The sequence below is a fragment of the Ictidomys tridecemlineatus genome, chromosome 6 (genome assembly GCF_052094955.1).
Source record: "Ictidomys tridecemlineatus isolate mIctTri1 chromosome 6, mIctTri1.hap1, whole genome shotgun sequence".
Lineage (NCBI taxonomy): Eukaryota > Metazoa > Chordata > Mammalia > Rodentia > Sciuridae > Ictidomys > Ictidomys tridecemlineatus.
Window position 1 is genome coordinate 61,757,817 of NC_135482.1, and position 22,398 is coordinate 61,780,214.

The window sequence follows — 22,398 nt, forward strand, 5'->3', positions numbered from 1 at the left end:
TTATAGTCTACATATTCACTTCCACACATAAGTTGCTTGGAAATTTTAGCTATTTCACAGACATATCTTCTGTCTTTCCATTCTGTCCTATTACTATTTTTTTTCCCTAGGCTCTAGCTTACCTGTGTGAGTGCGTTTATGTCTCTGCAGCTCATCCGAACGTGTAAAACGTTTCCCACAATATGACCAGGTACACATGAATGGCCTCTCGCCTGTGTGCCAGCGCAAATGTGCCCGTAGGTGTGAGGTCTTGCCATATACTTTGCCACAGCCTTGAATGTGGCAAATATGCTGTTTCTTTTTGCCAGGATCACCAGAACCCCTGAAATTGAGAACACAACTATTATCATTCACTCTGAAGACTGAAATTAAAGAAGCATAAAATATTAACAGCAATAGCTATATTGCAAACCCCTTTTTTTCATTTTCTTTTAAGTATGCGGATTGAACCCAGGGCACTTAACTCCTGAGCCACAACCCCAGCCCATTTTATATTTTATTTAGAGATAGGATTCTGATTAGTTGTTTAGAGCCTTGCTAAATTGCTGAGGCTGGTTTTGAATTCTCAATCCTCCTGCCTCAGCCTTCTGAGCCACTAGGATTATAGGCATGTGCCACCATACCTAGCCCCAAGCCCTTTTATTTATTTTATTTATTTTTATTTCTTTTAATATTTATTTTTTAGTTGTAGTTGAACAGATTACCTTTATTTTTATTTATTTATTTTTATGTGGTGCTGAGGATCAAACCCAGCACCTTACACATGCTAGGCAAGTGCTCTACCACTGAGCCACAACCCCAGCGCCCCTTTTATTTATTTTTTATTTATTTATTTTTTGGTACCAGGGATTAAACTCAAGGGCACTTAATCACTGAACCACATCCCCAGTCCTTTTTTGAATTTTTTTTTTAGAGACGGGGTCTCACTGAGTTGCTTAGAGCCTTGCTAAATTGCTGAAGCTAGCTTTGAACTTGGGAACCTCCTGCCTCAGCATCCAGAGCCACTGAGATTATAGGCATTCACCACCATGCCTGGCCCTTTTTATTTTTTGAGATGGGATCTCACTAGGTTGCCCAGGCTGGCCTCAAACTTGTAACCCTCCTGCTTCTGTCTCCAAAGTCCCTGAGGTTATAGGCATGCAACAGGACATCTGGTTTTAACCCAAACTTTTCTTCCTTCCTTCCTTTCTTTCTCTCTTTTGCAGTGCTGGGGCTTGAACCTAGAGCCTCCTGCATGCTCCACAGGTACTTAGTACTGAGCTTTAACCCCAACCTCTAAACTTTTATTTTTAAAAAAGATAAATCTAGACAGGTATAGCAGAGCATGCACGTAATCCCAGCTACTGGGGAGGCTGAGGCAGAAGGATCACAAGTTCAAGACCAGACTGGGCAACCCAAAGAGACCCTATCTCAGGAAAAAAAAAGGGGGGGGGCGGTGCTGGGGATGTAGTTTAGTGGTAAAGCATGCCTATGTTCAATCTCCAGTATTTAAAAAATAATCAATCTAGCAGATTCTGCTTCTTTTTGTTGTTATTTATTTTTTGGTACTGGAGATTGAAGCCAGAGGTGCTTTACAAATGATCTACATTTCCAGTCCCTTTCTTTTCTTTTCTTTTTTTTTTTTAAATTTTTTAAATATTTATTTCTTTTTTAGTTCTTGGCAGACACAACATCTTTGTTTGTATGTGGTGCAGAGGATCGAACCAGGCCGCACGCATGCCAGGCAAGCGTGCTACCACTTGAGCCACATCCCCAGCCCCTTATTTTCTTATTTTAAGACAGTGTCTAGCTAAGTTGCTTAGGGCCTCCCTAAGTTGCTGAGTTTGGCCTTGAACTTGTAATCCTCCTGCCTCAGTCCCCTTTAGGAATATAGGTGTGTGCACAGTTGATTCTGGTTCTTCATTGCCAAAATTCAAGTTTCCTCTACTGAATATTTGTTCTTTCCTGCTTTCTTGTTCCTTAATCAACTTTGTTGTCTATATATTTTTTGAAAGAGATGATCGTTTGCTTGATGCAGCTGAGTCAGAAGGATTACAAACTCCAGGCCAGCCTCTATAATTTAATGAGACCCTGTCTCAAAATAGAGTTGGGGGTGTAGTTCAGTGGTAGCTCCTAGGTTAAACCCTCAGTACCACCAAAAAAAGAGAGATAGATGATCACTATTACAGTGATTTGTGATGTCTGAAGACATTTTCTTGTCTTCCAGAACTTAAGTCTCAGACCAAGCATTACCCATGGGAAATATTATTATAGTGGTATTTTTGGTTATGGACTCACCTAATGAGCAAAAAAGGGCCTGCCCATTTAAACACTTGGAGGGAACTTTAAAGAAAATGTATGGTTGGAGGCTAGGGATATGGCTCAGTTGGTAGAGTGCTTGCCTTGCATGCATAAGGGCCTGGGTTCAATCCCCAGAACCATACACAAAAAAAGAAAATGTAATAACCGGACACAGTGGCCCACATCTGTCATCCCAACAGTTGGGGAGGCTGAGGCAAAAAGCTGAGGCAAGTTCAAAGCCAGCCTTAGCAACTTAGTAAGACCCTATCTCAAAATAAAATACAAAAGTAGAACTAGAATTGTGACTCAGCGGTTGAGCACCCCTAGGTTCAAACTCCAGTACCAAAAAAAAGTAGTATTTTACAATTACAAAATTTTTCTCGTAGAACAAGAATCAAGAGCCAAATGGTAAAAAAATGAAACCCCAAAAAGGTAACACAATATCACAGACTCAGCGGAAAAGGTGGATAGACTGAATAAAAGTTAAAACACAAGAGAAGAGCCAGATGTAGTACCATGTACCTATAGTCTTATCTACTTAGAAGCCTGGAGTAGGAGGACTGCTTGAGCCCTGAAGTTTGAGGCCAGACTGGGCAATATAAGAAGACCCTATCTTAAAAAAGGGGAGGGCAGGAATAGTGACACATACCTGTAATCCTATTGGCTTGGGAGAGTTCAAAGCAAGCCTCAGTAACTTAGCGAGGCCCTAGCTCTAAACAAAAACTTTAAAAAGGACTGGGGATGTGGCTCTGTGGTTAAACGTCCCTTGTTTCAATCCTTGGTAACAAATAATTTAAAATTTTTTTTAAAAGAGGGGGAGGCATGAGGGATCAATGATCCCAATTAGTGCAATGTATGTTAAAACAAAAATGTAATTTTTCCTCCTATATGAAGTAGATCCCATGTTCCTCTCAGGAAACAGTTCTGAGGCATTTTTTCCCCAAAATCAATTTATGACATATGTGATCCATTAGTGGGCACTGAGGAGATTTTCAAGAGGGAATTTTCTTGTGTTTTAACAGCACATATTATTACTAACAAAGGAAAAAAAAACATAACAGAAATAAAATCACATTTAGGAGCAAATCAGAGAATTTCCTTCAAAAAATGTAAGTAAGCCATGTGAAACTTTGTTAGAAGAAAACTGTGCTCTACTCAGTGCTTCTGACTTAGGCACATATGGCCCACTTTTCTATAATGCAGGATAAATAAGAAAAAATTTATTTTCTGTTTTGGTACTTTCTTATTTTTATATTTTTGTGCTTGCTTTTTTAATGGAATAAAACTTTAAAACAGTTTTTGCTTAGAAAAAGAAAAAAAAAAAGAAGTTTTATTGCTTTGCTAGCAAAGGAGAAACACAGGGACTCCTGTCCCAGAGGCTGTGATTCTCCCCATCAGGGGCTAACAGATTTTTAATTTGTTAATTTATTTTTTTACTTTAATACTAGGGATTGAACCCAGGGGCACTCGAGACCTAAGCCACATCCCTAGCCCTTTTTATTTATTTTTATTTTTATTTTTTTAAAGAGAGAGAGAGAGAGAGAATTTTTTTAATATTTATTTTTTAGTTTTCGGCGGACACAACATCTTTGTTTGTATGTGGTGCTGAGGATGGAACCCAGGCCACACTCGTGCCAGGCTTGAGCCACATCTCCAGCCCACCCTTTTTATTTTTTATTTTGATGCAGGATCTCACTATGTTGCTGAGGCTAGCTTTGAACTTTCGATCTTCCTGCCTCAGCTTTTCTTTTTTTCTTTTTTTTTTTTTAAAGAGAGAGTGAGAGAGGAGAGAGAGAGAGAGAATTTTTAATATTTATTTATTTTTTAGTTCTCGGTGGACACAACATCTTTGTTGGTATGTGGTGCTGAGGATCGAACCTGGGCCGCACGCATGCCAGGTGAGCGCGCTACCACCTGAGCCACGTCCCCAGCCACATCCCCAGCCCCCTGCCTCAGCTTTTCAAGCTGCTGAGATTACAGACATGTGCCACCACACCTGGTTGGGAATAGAATTTTAAAGAGCATTTAAAAGATACCACATTCTGGGCTGGGGTTGTGGCTCAGTGGTAGAGCACTCGCCTCACACATGCAAGACTCTGGGTTCGATCCTCAGCACCACATAAAAATAAATAAGTGAAATAAAGGTATTGTGTCCAACTATAACTAAAAAATAAATTAAAAAAAAAAGAGAAAGAGATACTACTTTCTGTTCTTTTTCAAAAACATTGACTTCGGGCTGGGAATGTGGCTCAGGCGGTAGCGCGCTCGTTTGGCTTGCGTGTGGCCCGGGTTCGATTCTCAGCACCACATACCAACAAAGATGTTGTGTCCGCCGAGAACTAAAAAGAAATAAATATTAAAAAAAAAAATTCTCTCTCTCTCTCTCTCTCTCCTCTCTCACTCTCTCTTTAAAAAAAAAAAAACAAACAAAAAAAAAACCAGTGACTTCAAGGAAAAGAATAGTACTTAGAACTCACCAGAGGTAAATAATAGGTGCTACTGATGAAAAAAATTTGTCAGAACTTTGCAGGATCTTTTAGATTCCCTGATGGAAGAATTTTCTATCTGAAGTAAGCATTTTTTATTTTCAGTGAAAGCAATAGTCTGGGAATCTCATGATATTCACAAAACCACTGTAAGAAATCATTACAGGGTTGGGGTTGTGGCTCAGTGGTAGAGCGCTTGCCTAGCATGCGTGAGGCACTGGGTTTGAGCCCCCATATCACATAAAAATAAGTAAACAAATAAATAAAGGTACTGTATCCACCTACAACTAAAAATGTTTTTAAAAAAAGAAATCATTACAGAAGGTAGGTTTTTCTTTGCTTTTCTACAAGCAATCTTGTTAAAATCATCTTAAAATAGACATTTGATGGTAATTATTATACCAGTTAAATCCATCTGATTTCCTTAACTCTGGGTGGAAGTGGAAACCTTTAAATCCCTAAATTGTAAGAGTGAAGAATGAAAGATTAGAGCTGGAATCAAAGTCCCATAATATGGCTGGGTGTGATGGCACACATCTGAAATCCCAGAGACTCAGGAGACTGAGGCAGGAGAATCCCAAATTCAAGGCCAGCCTCGGCAATTCAGAGAGGCCCTAATCGACTTAGTGAGACGCTGTCTCAAATTGTATAAAGGGCTGAGGATGTGGCTCAGTGGTAAAGTGCCCTAGGGCTCATTCCCCAGTACAAAAAACAAAACAAGGACTGGGGTTGTGGCTCAGTGGTAGAGCACTTGCCTAGCATGTGTGAGATCCTGGGTTCCATTCTCAGCACCACATATAAATAAGTAAATAAATAAAGGTCCATCAACAACTAAAAAAATAAATAAATAAAAGGAGAGAGAAAAGAAATCAAGGTGTTTAAAAAAAACATTGCTGAGTCTTAAATATTAAAAAATTAACTCTCTTCATTTTACTTTCTAGTCCATTAATTTTTCTTTATATTCAAAAGAGTGAACTGATAAACTTACCTTCCTTCACTGTCTTTACAGTAAGGGCAGGTGCATGCTTCTCGCCGGGTCCTCCGACCAGCTTGGGGTTGGGGATCTGGGCTGTTCTCTCCTTCTTCTCCACCTGCTGTGTCATCATGTATCCCATCACCACCAGCCCCATGGAGGCCAAGCTGAGCTCCATGATCACCTGAAATTAAGAGAGACCAGGGTCAACATGGGTAATTGATAGGTAATGACAGACACAGGCATCTCAATGATATCTCACATTCACTCACAACACTGTTTATTCAAGGATTTTTTGTTTTCCACCATTACTGGGGATTGAACCCAGGGACACTTTATCATAAAGCTACATCCTGAACCCTACTATTTTTTTATTTTGAGATAGGGTTTCCCTAAATTGCCCAGGTTGGCCTCAAACTTATGATCCTTCTGCCTTAGCCTCCTGAATAGCTGGGACTGAAGGTATAGTCCACTAAGCCTGAATCTCTTCAAGGTTTTGTTTTGTCTTCAGTACTGGGAATTAAACTATGATTTCAAAGGTGTGTGTGTGTATGTATGTGTGCGTATGTGTGTGCATGCTTGCATGCTTAGTGCTAGGGTTGACCCCAGAGGTGCTTTATCACTCAGCTACACTGGCAGTCCATTCTGTTTTTTTTATTTTAAGACAGGGTCATACTACGTTGTTGAGGCTGAACTACAACTTGTGATCTTCCATTCTCAGCCTCCAAGTTGCTGGAACTGTAGGCATGCAAAACTGTGTCCAACTCAAATACAAAAGTTAGGTATGAGAGGCTGGGGCTGTAGCTCAGTGGTAAAGTGCTTGCCTTGCATGTGTGAGGCACTAGGTTCAATCCTCAGCACCACATAAAAATAAATAAAGATACTGTGTGTTCATCTACAACTAAATAAATATTTTTTTTTAAAAATTGGATAAGAGTGCCGGGCAAGGTGGTGCACACCTATAATCCCAGTGGCTTGGGAGGCTGAGACTCTAAGAAACCCAGTGAAATCCTGTCTCTAAATAAAATATAAAAAGGGCTGTGGATGTGACTCAGTGGTTGAGTGTCCCTGAGTTCAATGCCTGGTACCAAAAAAAAAAAAAGAGTATGAGGGCTGAGGTTGTAGCTCAGTGATAGAGTGTGTGCCTAGTATGTTGAGTCACTGGGTTCAATCCTCAACACCACATAAAAACAAATAAAATAAAGAATGTATGTAGCATGATATTCCCTTTCAAAAAAATTGGGTATGAGGTTAGAAATAATAATTTCAAATTTCATTTAAAAGAGGGGGGGTTGGGCTGGGGATGTGGCTCAAGCGGTAGCGCGCTCTCTTGGCATGCATGCGGCCCGGGTTCGATCCTCAGCACCACATACAAACAAAGATGTTGTGTCCGCCGAAAACCAAAAAATAAATATTAAAAAAAAAAGAGGGGGGATTGGCATATCATCATGTGTCTGTATTAATCCCAGTGTCTAGGGAGGCTGAGGCAGGAGGATCACAAGTTCATGACCAGTCTTAGCAACTCAGTAAGACCCTGTCTCAAAATTGAAAATAAAAAGGGTAGAGTGACCCTGGGTTCAATCTCTATTACTTCAAATAAATAAATAAATGTTAATTTCACAAAGCAGGGGCTGGGTATGATGGCTTGTACCTATAGTTCCAGCTACATTGGAGGGCTTAAAGTAAGAGGTTTGCTTGAGCACAGAAGCTGGAGGCGAGCCTCAGTGGCATAGCAAGACCCTAACTCTAAAAAAAGAAAAAATAAATAAAAACATATTTTTAAAGAGAGATGAAATGCCAGCAAAGCTTCAATATCATACCAGAATTTGTTGCTTCCCCTTATTTCATTTTTTCTAGTACTGGGGACTGAACTCAGGACCACTCTACTATTGAGCTACATCCCCAGCCCTTTCGTTTATTTATTTTGAGACAGGGTCTCCCTAAAAATTGCCAGGGTTGGCCTTAAGCTTGATCCTCCCAAGTTACTCAGATTACAGGCATTAGCCACCACACAGGGCTTGCCTGTCTTTTTAATAACAGTTTTCTTTTTCTAAAAAAAAAAAAAAAAACAGTTTAATCTTAAAATGTGACATTGGTTAACTTATGAAATATATTAAAGACTTTACTTTCCAAGATGAAAGTAACTAGAAAATCAGAGGCACAGTTTAATAACAGTCTTGCCCAGGCCAATGATTGCCTCTAGAATCAGTTTCTAAAATAGCCATGGCTGTTAAACACTTCTTTTTCTTCAAAGGAAAGAGGTGTGCTGAAGTCATGATCTTCCAAGAAGACCACCATGATAAGTCAAAACCCTAATCTCCTATGAGAAAGAAAGAAAAAAGAAACTTGGGCAATACTAAAATAAACTGAAATAAGGCCTCCTTGGTAACTTTAAAAACAGCTAGTTCTCATATAGTTACAAAGACACTGTAGGGATTTTCCTTCCCGATTCATATGATCTCTGAAATAATTTTAAGAATGGTGCATTCTTTTTATGGATACTGGGGACTGAACCCAGGGGTACATAACCAGCCCTTTTCCTTTTTTTAAACTAAAAAAAGTTTTTTTAGTTGGAGATGGACACAATACCTTTATTTTTATATGGTGCTGAGGATTGAACCCAGTGCCTCACCCACACTAGGCAAGCACTCTATCACTGAGCCACAACCCAGCCCCCACCTTTTATTTTTAAAACTGATGATTTAAAACAGAATCAAGTATTTATTCTCTCTCCTACATTAGATTTACCTCACAGTAACCAAGTAGTTGATAGTGGGATGAATTTGGAGGCCATTCATGTAGTTTTATTGGCATTATATTTTATCATTTCTAGTTGTATGTTTCTCAGCAATTAATAGTACAATCTCTTCTATTCTCCGTTTTCCTTTCTAATTTGCTACCTCTAATTTACTTTGACTTTTCAGATTAATAAAACTACTATTATTTAAATAGATAAAATATTATGTATTATGAAAACAACTGTTTCTGTTACCTAGAGAGGAGACTTTTACTTCCTCATTTGGGGCTGTATCCAGATACCTGATGTTCTCTGGAATAAGTGATATGTTAATCAATACTACCTTTCAGCATGACTGAACACACAAATGCTTCATGATCTGAGATAGATTCATTGGATTAAATCTAATGTGTAAAATGAAACATGTCCAGAAAACGGTGTTTTTGATGAGATGTATTTTTCAAATTCAGCTTTACTTTATTAATACTTACTGAATTAATGTTAAAACAATGTTCCTGTGGGGCCTGGTGTGGCACATGCCTGTAATCCCAGCAATTTGGGAGGCTGAGAAAGAAGGACTGCAAGTTTGAGGTCAGCCTTGGCAACTTAGCAAGACTCTGTCTCAGCAGCACATAAAAACAAACAAATAAAAATAAAGGCATTGTGTCCAACAGAACTAAAAAAATATTTTAAAAAATAAATAAATAAAAGGTTGGTTTCCTAGACTCCTCTAAAGGTGACCAATAAGTTTCCTGAAAAATCAAGTTTGTTGAGATATATTTTACATATCATAAAATTTATCCATTACATAAGTTGAGAGTTCTCAACTGGGGCCATTTTGCTGTCTAGGAGACATCTGGTAGTATCTGAAGTCCTTTTTCATTTTCATGTCTGACATTCAGTGCTGCTAAACATTCTACAATGCTCAAGACTCCCACTCCTCCAATACAACAAAAAATTACCTGGCTTAAAAATGTTGATAATGCTGAGAGAAACCATAGTATAGACAAACACATAGTGTTGAGCAACCACTAATACAAACAAGATAAAACTTTTTGTTGTTGTTGTTACTAGGATTGAACAAAAGAGCTTAACAAACTGCAAACTACCACTGAGCTAGATTCCCAACCCTTTTTATTTTAAGACACAGTTCTGCTACATTGCCCAGGCTGGCCTTGAATTTGTAATCTTCCTGCCTCAGTCTCCCAAATCACTGGGATTACAGGTATCTGCCACCATGCGAAGTGAAGCAATATATAGAATATCTTTTTTTACTTGCATCATTCTAGGGATTGAACCCAGGGCCTCATGCACACTAAGTAAGTACTCAACCACTGAGCCACATATTCCTAGCCCAAAATATAGAACACTTCTATAACTTCAAATAGTTCTCTCATGACTCCTTGTATCAATTTATTTTCTTTCTTGTATCAATATGACACAGATTTAAATTTATTTGATGCTTCCATCCATTGTATTCATCCATGAGTTACTAACTTTATCAGATGCTCAAATTGTTCCACACTTGGTCATAGATACATAAAATTGGCTGTGGAGTTCTTCTGACAAGACATTTCACATTTGATATTTATTATGTACTCTATATCTAGAATTAGGGTTTTGGTTTTTTTTTTAAGATTTTTGAAAAGAATTATTTTTAACTTTATTTATTTATTTTTATGGGACGCTGAGGCTGGAACCTGGTGCTTCACAGGTGTCAAGCAAGCACTCTAACAGTGAGCCACAACCCTAACCCCAGCTTTTTTTCTTAAGACTGGTTCTTACTATGTTCCCTGGCTGATCTCTATAATCCCACCTCAGCCTTTCAAGTAGCTTCAATTACAGGTATGCACCACCATACCTAGCTTTTAGAATCAGCTATTTCCTCAAGTATTCCCAATAATCCTAGTTTGTTTTCATAAGAAATTAGAGTTTTGATAACACATTTTCGTTCTGGGGTCATTTTTGTTACCTGATGATCCAGTAGATTCCACAGAACAGTGAACACACCATAGGAACAGTAAACAAATGCTATCTGCTGAATTTTTTTTTTGGGGGGGGGGAGTGGCAGGGCTGGGGATTGAACCCAGGGCCTTGTATATGTGAGGCAATCACTCTACCAACTGAGCTGTATCTCCAACCCCCTGAATTCTTCCATGTAGATTGTTGGCTAGTATTTAAGTGTCTTACATGTTAATCCAATGACTTTGGCATTTAACAAACTGCCAAAATGTCTCAACATTGATCCATTTTTCCTTTCCTTCCTGATTGATTAGGTTTTTTTTGTTCGTTTGTTTGTCCCAGGGGTGCTTAACCACTGAGCTACAACCCCAGCCCTTTTTACATTTTATTTTGAGACAAAGTTTTGCTAAACTGCTTAAGGCCTCACTAAGTTGCTGAAGCTGGCTTTGAACTTTTTTTTTTTTTTAAGAGAGAGTGAGAGAGGACAGAGTGAGAGAGGAGAGAGAGAGAGGGAGAGAGAATTTTAAATATTTATTTTTTAGCTCTCGGCGGACACAACATCTTTGTTGGTATGTGGTGCTGAGGATCGAACCCGGGCCGCACGCATGCCAGGCGAGCGCGCTACCGCTTGAGCCACATCCCCAGCCCGGCTTTGAACTTTGATCCTCCTGCCTTAGCCTCCCAAGTTGCTGGGATTACAGGTGTGTGCCACCACACCAGGCTTGAGTCACATCCCCAGCCCTTCTTATTTTATGAGACAGGAGGGTCTAAGTTGTTTTGGGTCTCAATAAATTGCTGAGACTGGCTTTGAACTTGCAATCTTCCTGCCTCAGCCTCCAGAGCTACTGGGATTACGGGCATTACCCCACTTATTTAATTTTACTGGACTATCTCAGTGTAGGCTGCTTTGGTTAATTTCTGCAGGAACACTTTGGGAAAGTTTTCTTTATCCCATGATGTTGATTTGATTCCTTGGAGAGACTGTTCACTTGAATTCTAGTTTTGTTTTTTTTTTTGCCTACATTTTTCAATTTTCCCTCTGTTTCTTTTATTTTCAAGCTCCCTTCTCTTCTACTATATGTAAATGTTTTTGTCTTTTTATTTTATTGAGGCATTATCTGTTTAGTTTCATCTTTAATACAGATACACAGATATCATTATCTACATATTCATATCTATTTCTCTATACATCTATGTCTTTTTATATATAAATTTTTGCAGTACTAGAAACTAAATCCAGGGCTTTGCATACATAAGGGTGCTACTACTCTACTACACAGCTATATTCCCAGGATCTTTTTATATTGTATTATGATACATGGGCTTATTAAGTTGCAGGCAAGGCTCCAATTTATAATCCTCCTGACTCAATTCTTTGGAGTAGCTGGGATTACAGGTATGTAACACCATATTCATTAATTTTCATCTTTATAATCAAAATGACTTTTTTTTTTTTTCAAACTTTGGGAGTAAACCCAGGGATGCTCCACTGCTGAGCTATGTCCCCATCCCTTTTTTCTTTTCTTAAGTATTTTTTGTTTTAGTTGTCAATAAACCTTTATTTTATATGAGGTACTGAGAATCGAACCCAGTGCCTCACACCTCACACATAGGTTCTACCACTGAGCTATAACCTCAGCCCCCCCCAGCCTTTTTTATTTTTAATTTTAAGAAAGGTCTTGCTTTTGCCCATGCTGACCTTGATCTCGAAAACCTCCTGCCTCAGCCTCCCACGTCAACTGGATTACAGGTATGTACCACTGAAAGTATGACTATACTGGGCCTACCAAATATTCTTTTCTTTCTTTCTTTCTTTCTTTCTTTTTTATGTGGGGGCCATACCAAGGATTGAATTTAGAGGCATTTAATCACTGAGGCACATCCCCAGCCCTTTTTTGTATTTTATTTATGAGATAGGGTCTCATTGAATTTCTTAGTGCCTCACTTTTTCTGAGCCTGGCTTTGAACTCATGATCCTCCTGCCTCAGCCTTCCAAGCCGCTGGAATTATAGGTGTGTGCCATTGCATGGGACTACCAAACATTCTTTTTTTTAGTTCTTAATGGACTTTTTTTTTTTTTTAAGAGAGAGTGAGAGAGGAGAGAGGGGGGGGGGAGGATTTTTTTTTTTAATATTTATTTTTTAGTTCTCGGCAGACACAACATCTTTATTGGTATGTGGTGCTGAGGATCGAACCTGGGCCGCACGCATGCCAGGCGAGCGCACTACCGCTTGAGCCACAACCCCAGCCCCTCTTAATGGACTTTTATTTTATTCATTTATTTTTATGCAGTGCTGAACCAAGGGCCTCACACATGCTAGCATTCTACCAATGAGCCACAACGCCAGCCCTGACCAAATATTCTTTTTTGTGTGTGCTGGGGATTGAATCCAGGGCCTTGTGCATGCAAAGCAAGCACTCTACCAAATGAGCTATATCCCCAGCCCTCAACCAAATATTCTTGACTAAGCAGTTTACATCTCAATATGCCCTACTGATATTTGTGTCCTGATGTGTGTTGTGTGTTTTTCATTTTGTTTGTCCAACTGCCAGAACTATGCTGTAAGGAGACAAGCATCTAAAAGAGTCTGATGATAATATTTAAAATCAGACCACATAAGAACAGAGAATGGGTACCAAAGACATTTCCTCTGTTAAACAATGTAAGCCCTTATTCATTAGTAATGCATACGCTATATAAATATATATAACTGGTTTCTAAATTTGCTTCTTGTACATTATTCCTAATTACAGAGAGAATTATCAAAGCATTATATATTACACAGGTAATGTCTTTCTATATTCACATTTCAATAATCTTGGCCCCCTGAAATTAATAACCCTTTAAACCTTATCCCAAACAGCACCCTGTATGATGCGGATTTCATAAATGAAGGCCAGAGAAATACCTGTCAATTATTTACTGACTTTTTCCAGGTACATATACTAGGATCTGAAGTTTCAAATATACCATTCTCACTATTGAAGAATTTATAGTTTACTAGACAAGAGAAAAACATAAAATCTCAACATAATGTGATAAATATTAACAAAGAAGGTATTCAAAGGATATTCTAGAACTGAAAGGGAAATGTCCCCAGTCAGGAAATTTAGAGGCTTCCTAGAGGAGCTGACATTTGGGCCGAACATAGGAGTTAGCTGGATGAAGAATGATGGCAAGGAAAGGATGGTCCAGGCAGAGGCAATATTTTGAGTGGAGTAATGGACTAGGTCTTGTAGGGCATGATGCATAGGGATGCACTTAAAGTAGAAGAAGAAAATGATAACAGAGATGAATGCCAAAGAGTTACCATTAGGGCTAGAGATATAGTTCAGTGGTAGAATGCTAAACCAACATGAGCAAGGCCCTAGGTTCAATTCCTAATGCTACCCCTAAAAAGAAAAAATTAGCAGTAGATAGAAGACAAATAAAGAATTAACCTTTTTTTGGTAGTACTGGAAATTGAACCCAGAGCACTCTACCATTGAACTACCTCCCTAGCTTTTTTTTTTTTTTTTTTTTTTGGTACTGGGGACCAAACTCAGAGGTACTCAATCACTGAGCCACATCCCTAGCCCTATTTTGTATCTTTATTTAGAGACAGGGTCTCATTGAGTTTCTCAGCTCTAATAAAAGAAGCATAAGAAAGGCTGGAGCTGGGATTGTGCCTCAGTGGAAGAGCGCCTGCCTAGCATGTTTGAGGGACTGGGTTCAATTCTCAGCACTGCATATAGATAAATAAAATAAAAGTCCACTGGCAATACACACACACACACACACACACACACACACACGTAAATAAAAGAATATTAAAAAAAAAAAAAACATAAGAGATGAGGCAGGGGGCAATGGTTCATGTCTGTAATCCTGAAACACAGGAGGCTGATGCCAGAGAATAGAAAATTTGAAGCCAGCCTCGACAATTTAGCAAGACCCTGTCTCACAAAAAATTTAAAAGGCCTGGGGGTGTAATTCAGTGGTAGAGCACCTCTGGGCTCAATACCCAGTACTAAAAAAAAAAAAAAAGAAAAAGAAAACTACACAACAACAGCAAAAATTTACCCTGTGCACCTCCTTTTGGTAAATTAACAGTACTTTATAAATGTAAGAACTGGTTCATGTTGCTATAAAGGAGGGTACAGCCTAGGTCCTTGACAGGTGTAATTCTCATCCAAGTCAAATTCAGTGTTTTGGTTTAAAAAAAAAAAAGGAAGAAAGAAAGAAAAAGAAAACTGGTTCAAAAATGGTTAGTTTTCCTCAAGTACAAGGAAAACAACACAAAGGTAAAAAAGACTCCTACCAGTAGGTGTCAGTGTAACTAAGGGATAGATGCGACTTTTGAAACTCCACTTACTTCCCAGGCAAGAAGTTTAAGACATGCCCCACGCCCAAAAAATTCCTAAATACTTCAGAGGTTGATATAAGAAGATTCCAAGTTCCAGACTAGTTTAGTGAGACCCTGTATCAAAACAGAATAGACTGGGGATGTACTCAGTGGTAAAGTACCCCTGCGTTCAATCATAGGTACCCCGCCACAAGAAAAAAACAGAATGAGAGGGACACAAATTTAAAATTTTAAAAGTTTTTTTCCGGCGGACACAGCATCTTTATTTTATTTGTATGTGGTGCTGAGGATCGAACCCAGCACCGAGAGCATGCCAGGCAAGCGTGCTACCGCTTGAGCCACATCCCCAGCCCTTAAATGGTACCATTTAAGAAAGTATAAGACATTTCAGATGTCTCTCCATGAAAGCTAGATTTTCCCCCCAGTTTTGGTAATGTATCTTTACTAAATAGTATCTAAATTATTATTCATCCTGAAACTAAAGACACAGACTGGTGTGATACAAAGTCATTTAAATAAATAAATGCACACACACAAACTACAGAGAAAAAAATAGGAGAGGCAAAATAGAAAAACACAGTCATATTGCTTTAATAAACTCAATACAGAGTAAAATAAACGGGAAGTGATAAATATCTTGAACTTATTTCACACTTCCATTATTTCCCTGAATCAAAGGTGAGATAAAGCCAGGCATAATGAAGCACACCTGTAATCACAGTGGCTTGGGAGGTTGTGGCAGAAAGATCATGAGTTCAAAGCCAACCTCAGCAGCTTAGCAAGGCCCTAAGCAACTCAGCAAGACCCTAAGCAACTCAGCAAGACCCTGTCTCTAAATAAAATACAAAAAAGGGATGGGGACAGACCTCAGTGGTTAAGTATCCCTGAGTTCAATCCCTGGTACCAAAAAAAAAAAGAGAGAGAGAGAGAGAGAGAGAGATGAACACAATTAGGGTTTGTTTTTGGTTCTGGGGATTGAACTCAGGGAAATTCTACTACTGAGCTACAATCCCTAGTCTTTTTTTTTTTTTTTAATTTTTATTTTATTTTTATGTGGTGCTGAGGATCAAACCCAGTGCCTCAGGCATGCTAGACAAGCACTCTGCTTCTTGAGCCACAACCTCAGGCCCTCCCTAGTCCTTTTATTTTTTATTTTGAGACAGGATCTCAGTAAATTGCTGAGACTGGCCTTGAAGTTGGGATCCTTTTGCCTCAGCTTCCTGCACTGCTGGGATTATAGGTTTACTCCACCTCACCTAGCTTTATAAAAAGGTTAATTTAACAAATATCTGGATTGTTCATATCCATCAAGTCACATTTTAAAATTACCAAGAGCCTCTGATGTTTAAAACTAATAATAAGAGAAATTACATATGCTGTAATTAAAATAGCACTATTGGACATATCTAGGTTTGAACTCTGATTTACTACTTAGCTAAGTAACCTCTCTGAGTTTTAGTTTCCTCATTAGCAAAGAGGATATAATTATATTTCATAATAAAATTAATGTTAGCCAGGTGCAGTGGCCCACGCATGTAATCCCAGTGGCTAGGGAGGCTGAGGCAGGAGGATTTCAAGTTCAAAGTCAGCCTCAGCAAGATCCTGTCAATAAATAAAATACACTGAGAATGTGGCTCAGTGGTCGAGTGCCCCCGAGTTCAATCTCCAGTACCCCCAAAATAAATAAATAAATAAATAACAAATAAAAATATAAAGGGCTAAGGATGTGGCTAATCGGTAGAGTACCCCTGCATTCAGTCCCCAGTAATGAAAAAGAAAACAGCCAGATGCAGTGGCACAAGCCTGTAATCCCAGCTACTAGTGAGGCTGAGAGGCAGGAGGACCACAAGTTCAAGACCAGCCTGGGAAACTTAGATAATCAAAATATAAAGGCCTGGGAAAATAGCTCAATGGTAAAGCAATCCACTATCCCACAAATAATAAACAAATAAATAGAAAATTTGACAACTACCTAAATTTTGACAAAGGAGAAATAATAAAATGTGGTAATATGTGTTCTGAGTATACAATGTTGTCTGGAAAAAAGAAGAAAAAATGTAGCTGTGCATAGTAACACAGGCCTGTAATTCCAGTGGCCTAGGAGGTTGAGGCAGGAGAATCACAGGTTCAAAGCCAGCTTCACAAATTTAGCAAGGCCCTAAACAATTTAGCAGAGACCTGTTTCAAAAAAATTAAAAGGTCTGGGGGTGTGGCTCAGTGATTAAACACCCCTGGGTTCAAAAAATAAAGAAAAAAATGTAATTAAATTTATGTTTTCAGAGATTTTTTTTCAGGATAAAATATAGCAATTAGATGCTGTGTGATTTTAAAAAATGAGAAAATACTGGCGGAAAGTACAGAAGTTCATAATTTTAATTTTATTTTATCATGATTTTTATTTCTATCTTTTATACAAGCTCATAAGAAAGAAAAATATGGACTGGGGATGTAGCTCAAAGGTAAAGTTCTTACCTAGCACACATGAGGCCCTGGGTGGTGGTGGTGGAGGGGTGGAGGGTTAGAGTGGGAGGAAAGGGGAGGAAAGGGGAGGAGGACAAGAAGAAAGAAAAATACTGAAAAACCAAGAATCCTAAGGCTAGGGTTGTGGCTCAGTGGTAGGGTGCTCACCTAGCATGCATGAGGCATTGGGTTCGATTCTCAGCACCACAGAAAAAATAAATAAAGCAAAGGTATTATGTCCATCTACAACTAAAACTAATAAAAAACAAAACAAAACAAAAAACAAGTATCCTACAGATTGCCTCACACTAACAATAGTAAGAAAATTAGTTTCTAAAGTAGGGCCTAAAGAAAAATCAAAAATAGCAGCCATCTATGAATAAAGTTCTATGAAGGTTCTCAAAAACATTTAACACTTATTAACATTTATATAAATCAAAATAGAGCAAACAAAATCTATCAGTCTAATACATTATGTTTTCATCTTCACTTTGTTTATAATTTGTACTCAATAAACTTTAGCTATTTGTATTCATAATAGTTACATCTTCCACAGAAATCTGAATATTAAAGAAGCAATTTTTCCATCCATGCCATCCTGAGACCCACTGAAACGACAATTCAAATAGGCACTTAGATGCTGAATACCCCTTGATAATAGGCCTATTTAAGTCTATACATGAGTAATGCTGCTAGAACAATTATATAAACAGATATACAACAGGTGATATTTCAAACCCTGGCTATGTAAATTAGAACTTTTTTTTTTTTTTTTTTTTTTTTTGGCATTCGACCACTGAGGCACATCCCCAGCCCTATTTTGTTATTTTTTTTTAGAGTTAGGGTCTCACTGAGTTGCTTAGTGCCTCCCCATTGCTGAGGCTGGCTTTGAACTTGCAATTCTCCTGTCTCAGCCTCCCAAGCTGCTGGAATTACAGGCGTGGGCCACCACACCGGGCTAGAGGATAACTTTCTTAATGTGAATGCTAAACTTCACTTTGTCTTTTTTTCCTAGTGCTGCTGGGGATTGGTCATGCTAAGCTCACTCTCTACCACTGTTCTATGCCCCCATATTTCATCTAAATTTGTTCATATATTAATACAAAAATACTAAAAGTAGATACTCTCATTCATGCCTAGCACTGCAAAAACATGACTTTAAACTGCCAAGGACAACGTGACAAAAGGATAAATGATGTAAATGCTACTATAAAATATGTATGGGTGCAGCTTGGTGTGGTGGTACACACTGTGATCTTAGCAACTTGGGAGTCTGAGGCAGTAGGACAGAAAGTTGGAGGCCAAACTCTGCGGTTTAGCGCAGTGGCACACACCTAAAATACTGGCAGATTGGGTGGCTGAGGCGGAGGAGCCCAAGTTCAAAGCCAGCCTCAGCAACTTAGTGAGGCCCTAAGCAACTTAACGAGATGGAGACCCATTTCAATTAAAAATTAAAAAGGGGTGGGGATGTGGCTTAATGGTTAATCACCCTCTGGGTTCAATCCCTGGTACAAAAAAAAAAAGAGAGAATGGGCTGAGGATATAGCTCTATGGCAGAGAACCCTTCAGTTCAATTCCCACTAAGGAAAAAAATATTTTCAGTAATTTAAGTCTGAATGCATCTGAATTTGCTGCACCTTTCCATTAAAAATAATACAATGTGGGGCTGGGGTTGTGGCTCAGCAGTAGAGCACTAGCCTAGCACATGTGGGGAACTGGGTTCAATCCTCAGCATCATATTTAAAAAAATAAAATAAAGGTATTGTGTCCAACTACAAGTAAACAAAATATTTTTAAACAACAACAACAAAAAAACTCCAATACAATGTAATATGTCAGTATATTTACTAAGACAGCTCTTAGTATTTATTAAGACAGCTCTGAGTAGCCATTTGACTAAAGTAGATTAATTGCTACTATACCAAGTTGCTTGGTTGGCTACCTTGCAGTTTCCAAACCATCTACATGAAGTAGAAATGAAAATATACATTGTCAGGCTGGGGATGTGGCTCAAGCGGTAGCGCGATCGCCTGGGTTCGATCCTCAGCACCACATACCAACAAAGATGTTGTGTCCGCAGAGAACTAAAAAATAAATATTAAAAAATTTTCTCTCTCTCTCTCTCTCTCTCTCTCTCCTCTCACTCTCTCTTTAAAAAAAAAAAAAAGAAAGAAAAAGAAAATATACATTGTCTGGGGTGAAACAACTGTCATTTTCTGAGTTTCAGATTATCACTGAATAACTCCAACAAAGGGAAACACTCTAAAAACAAGCCAATAAATAAAATAAAGATATCGTGTCCAATTACAACTAAAAAATAAATATTTTTTTAAAAAATTTCAACTTTCTAGCTCCATCTTGAGCATATTTTACAATTAGACAAGACAAGAAAAGTCACCTGGATATCAGCTATAACAACATACTTATGATTTTGTCCCATTAGGTTAAGAATAGAAGACTCATAAAAAAACCTCTTCAAGTAAAAAAAATAGCTGGGTGTGGTGGTTCATGCCTGTAATCCTAACAGTTTGGGAGGCTAAGGTAGCAGGATACCAAATTCAAAGCCAACTCCAGGAATTTAGCAAGGTCCTAAGCAATTTAGGGAGACCCTGTGGTAAATTAATAAATAAAAAGGGCTGGGAATGTAGCTCAGTAGTTAAGTTATATGCTCCTGGGTTCAATCCCTGGTACCAAGAGAAAGAAAGAAGAAAGAAAAACTTAAATGGTGGCATTTGCCTGCAATTCCAGCTAGTCTGTAATCTAAACTACTGGGGAGGCTAAGGCAGTAGAATCACAAATTCTAAGTCCAGTATGCGTGATTTAGCAAGACCCTCTCAAAAAAAAGGTGGGGATCGTGGTTGGAGATGTATTATCTAGTCACAGAGTACTTGCCTACCATGGATAAGGACCTGAGTTTGATCCTCAATAATGGGGGGGGGGGGCGGAGAAGGAAAATTAAATGGATAATGGGAGCTGGGCAGGGCAGTGCATGCCTGTTATCACAGCAACTCAAGAGGATAGCAAATTTTAGGTCAGCCTCAGCAACTTAGTAATACCTTGACTCAAAATGAAAACTCAAAGACCACAGAAGTGAATGTTGCTCAGTGATAAGGCACTCCTGGGTTTAATCCCCAGTTTAAAAAAAAAAAAAAGAAGCAGCAGCCAGGTGCGGTGGCACACACCTATAATCCCAGCAGCTCAGAAGGCTAAGGCAGAAGATCTCAAGTTCAAATCCAGCCTCAGCAAAATCGAGGTGCTAAGGAATTCAGTGAAACTCTGTCTCTAAATAAAATACAAAACAGGATTGTGGATGTGGCTCAGTGGTCAAGTGGCCCTGAGGTCAAACCCTGGTACTGACCCCCCCCCCAAAAAAAAAATTTAAAGTGGGAGGTGGGGATGTATCTCAGTGATAGGAACCAAGTGCTTAGTCTGAATAAGGCCCTGGGTTCCACATACACATACAAAAAGCTTAAAATTTTAATTTTGACTAAGAACACAATATGAAAACATGAAGGGTTTTGTTTTGGTTTTTGTTTGTTTTCTTTTGCAGTGCTGAGGATGGAATCCAGGGCTTCATGCATGCTAAGGCAAGCACTCTACCACTGAGCTTCACCCTAAGCTCTGGGATACATTTTTAATATTTATTTATTTATTTATTTTTTTAGTTTTCGGCAGACACAACATCTTTGTTGGTATGTGGTGCTGAGGATCGAACCCAGGTTGCACGCATGCCAGGCAAGCGCGCTACTGCTTGAGCCACATCCCCAGCCCTGGGATACATTTTTAAAGATATCAGAAATATAGTGGTGGGGGGGGTGGGGATGTGGCTCAAGTGGTAGCGCGCTCGCCTGGCATGTGTGGGGCCCGGGTTCGATCCTCAGCACCACATACAAACAAAATGTTGTGTCTGCTGAAAACTAAAAAAAAAGAAATATTAAAAAAAATTCTCTCGCTCTCTCTTTATTAAAAAAAAAAGAAAGAAAGAAAATAAATATAGTGGGTAGGGAAGGTAGGCACTGAAGGCAATTTCCAGTAAAACATGGAAAAAAAGATGAGAATAAAAAGAGAATCAAATTTGCTATTACAATATCTCAAACTGGGTTTGATCCTCAGCACCACATTAAAAAAAATAATAATAAAAATAAAAGGTATTGTGTCCAATATTTTTTTTAAAGAGAGAATTTTTAATATTTATTTTTTAGTTGGCGGACACAACATCTTTGTTGGTATGTGTTGCTGAGGATCGAACCCGGGCCGCACGCATGCCAGGCGAGCACACTACCGCTTGAGCCACATCCCCAGCCCTGTGTCCAATATTTTTAAAAAAGAAAAAAAAACCCACAATGTAATGTCAGTAGACAGCTCTTAGTATTTATTAAGACAGGAACTCTCAGAAAAACAGATTCTATCTTCCTAAGTGTAAAAAAAAAAAAGGGGGGGGGGGAGGTAACCTCCCCTACAGACACCAGATGGCACAAACTGACCTTCAGGTTTTCAAAGTCTGATTATACAATTTTATTTCTCTTTTAACATCTTGCTTCTCTTTTCCTATGTTTTTATGACTCACTGATTAAATACTTCATTTGATTACAAATTAAATAAATTCAAATTGACCAATTTGGCTGTTACAAATTCAAATTCATAAAAAAGTTTATAAAGGGGCTGGGGGGGTGGGGGCACACGCCTATAATCCCAGTGGCTTGAGAGGCTGAGGCAGGAGAATCAGGAGTTAAAAGCCAGTATCAGCAACTTAGCGAGGCCCTAAGTAACTCAGTGAGACCTTGTCTCTAAATAAAATATAAAAAAAGGCTGAGAATGTGGCTCAGTGGTTAAGTGCTCATGGCTTCACTCCCCAGGACCAAAAAAAAAAAAAGTTTATAAAGTGACTGGAATTGTAGCTCAGTGGAAGAGTGCTTGCATAACACTTGTGAGACACTGTTTTGTTTCTCAGCATTGTATATGAATAATAAATAAATAAAATAAAGGCATTGTGTCCATCTACAACTAAAAAAATTTTTAAATCCTTACAAAAAATGTTTATAAAGAAGGTGTTGATTAACCTTATCATTTGCGCTTCCTTTTCTTCTTATTTTTTTCAAATATTCACTTTTAGTTATAGATGGATACAATATCTTTATTTTATTTTTTATGTGG

General features: G+C 38.5%; 1 protein-coding gene across 6 annotated transcripts in view; it reads right to left on the reverse strand.

The window, feature by feature from the left end:
* Positions 1–22,398, reverse strand: part of Sp1 (Sp1 transcription factor) — a 51,022-nt gene that overhangs the window by 14,346 nt on the left and 14,278 nt on the right. For all 6 annotated transcript variants that reach the window (XR_013422902.1, XM_078014539.1, XM_078014542.1 and 3 more), the window contains exons 4-5: positions 5,755–5,923; positions 123–322 (exon numbers count right to left, since the gene is read on the reverse strand). Coding sequence is in view for 5 of the 6 variants with exons in the window: in XM_078014539.1 (XP_077870665.1) it covers positions 123–322; positions 5,755–5,923 (369 nt within the window). In the remaining variant the exon portion in view is untranslated. The remainder of the gene's footprint in view (positions 1–122; positions 323–5,754; positions 5,924–22,398) is intronic.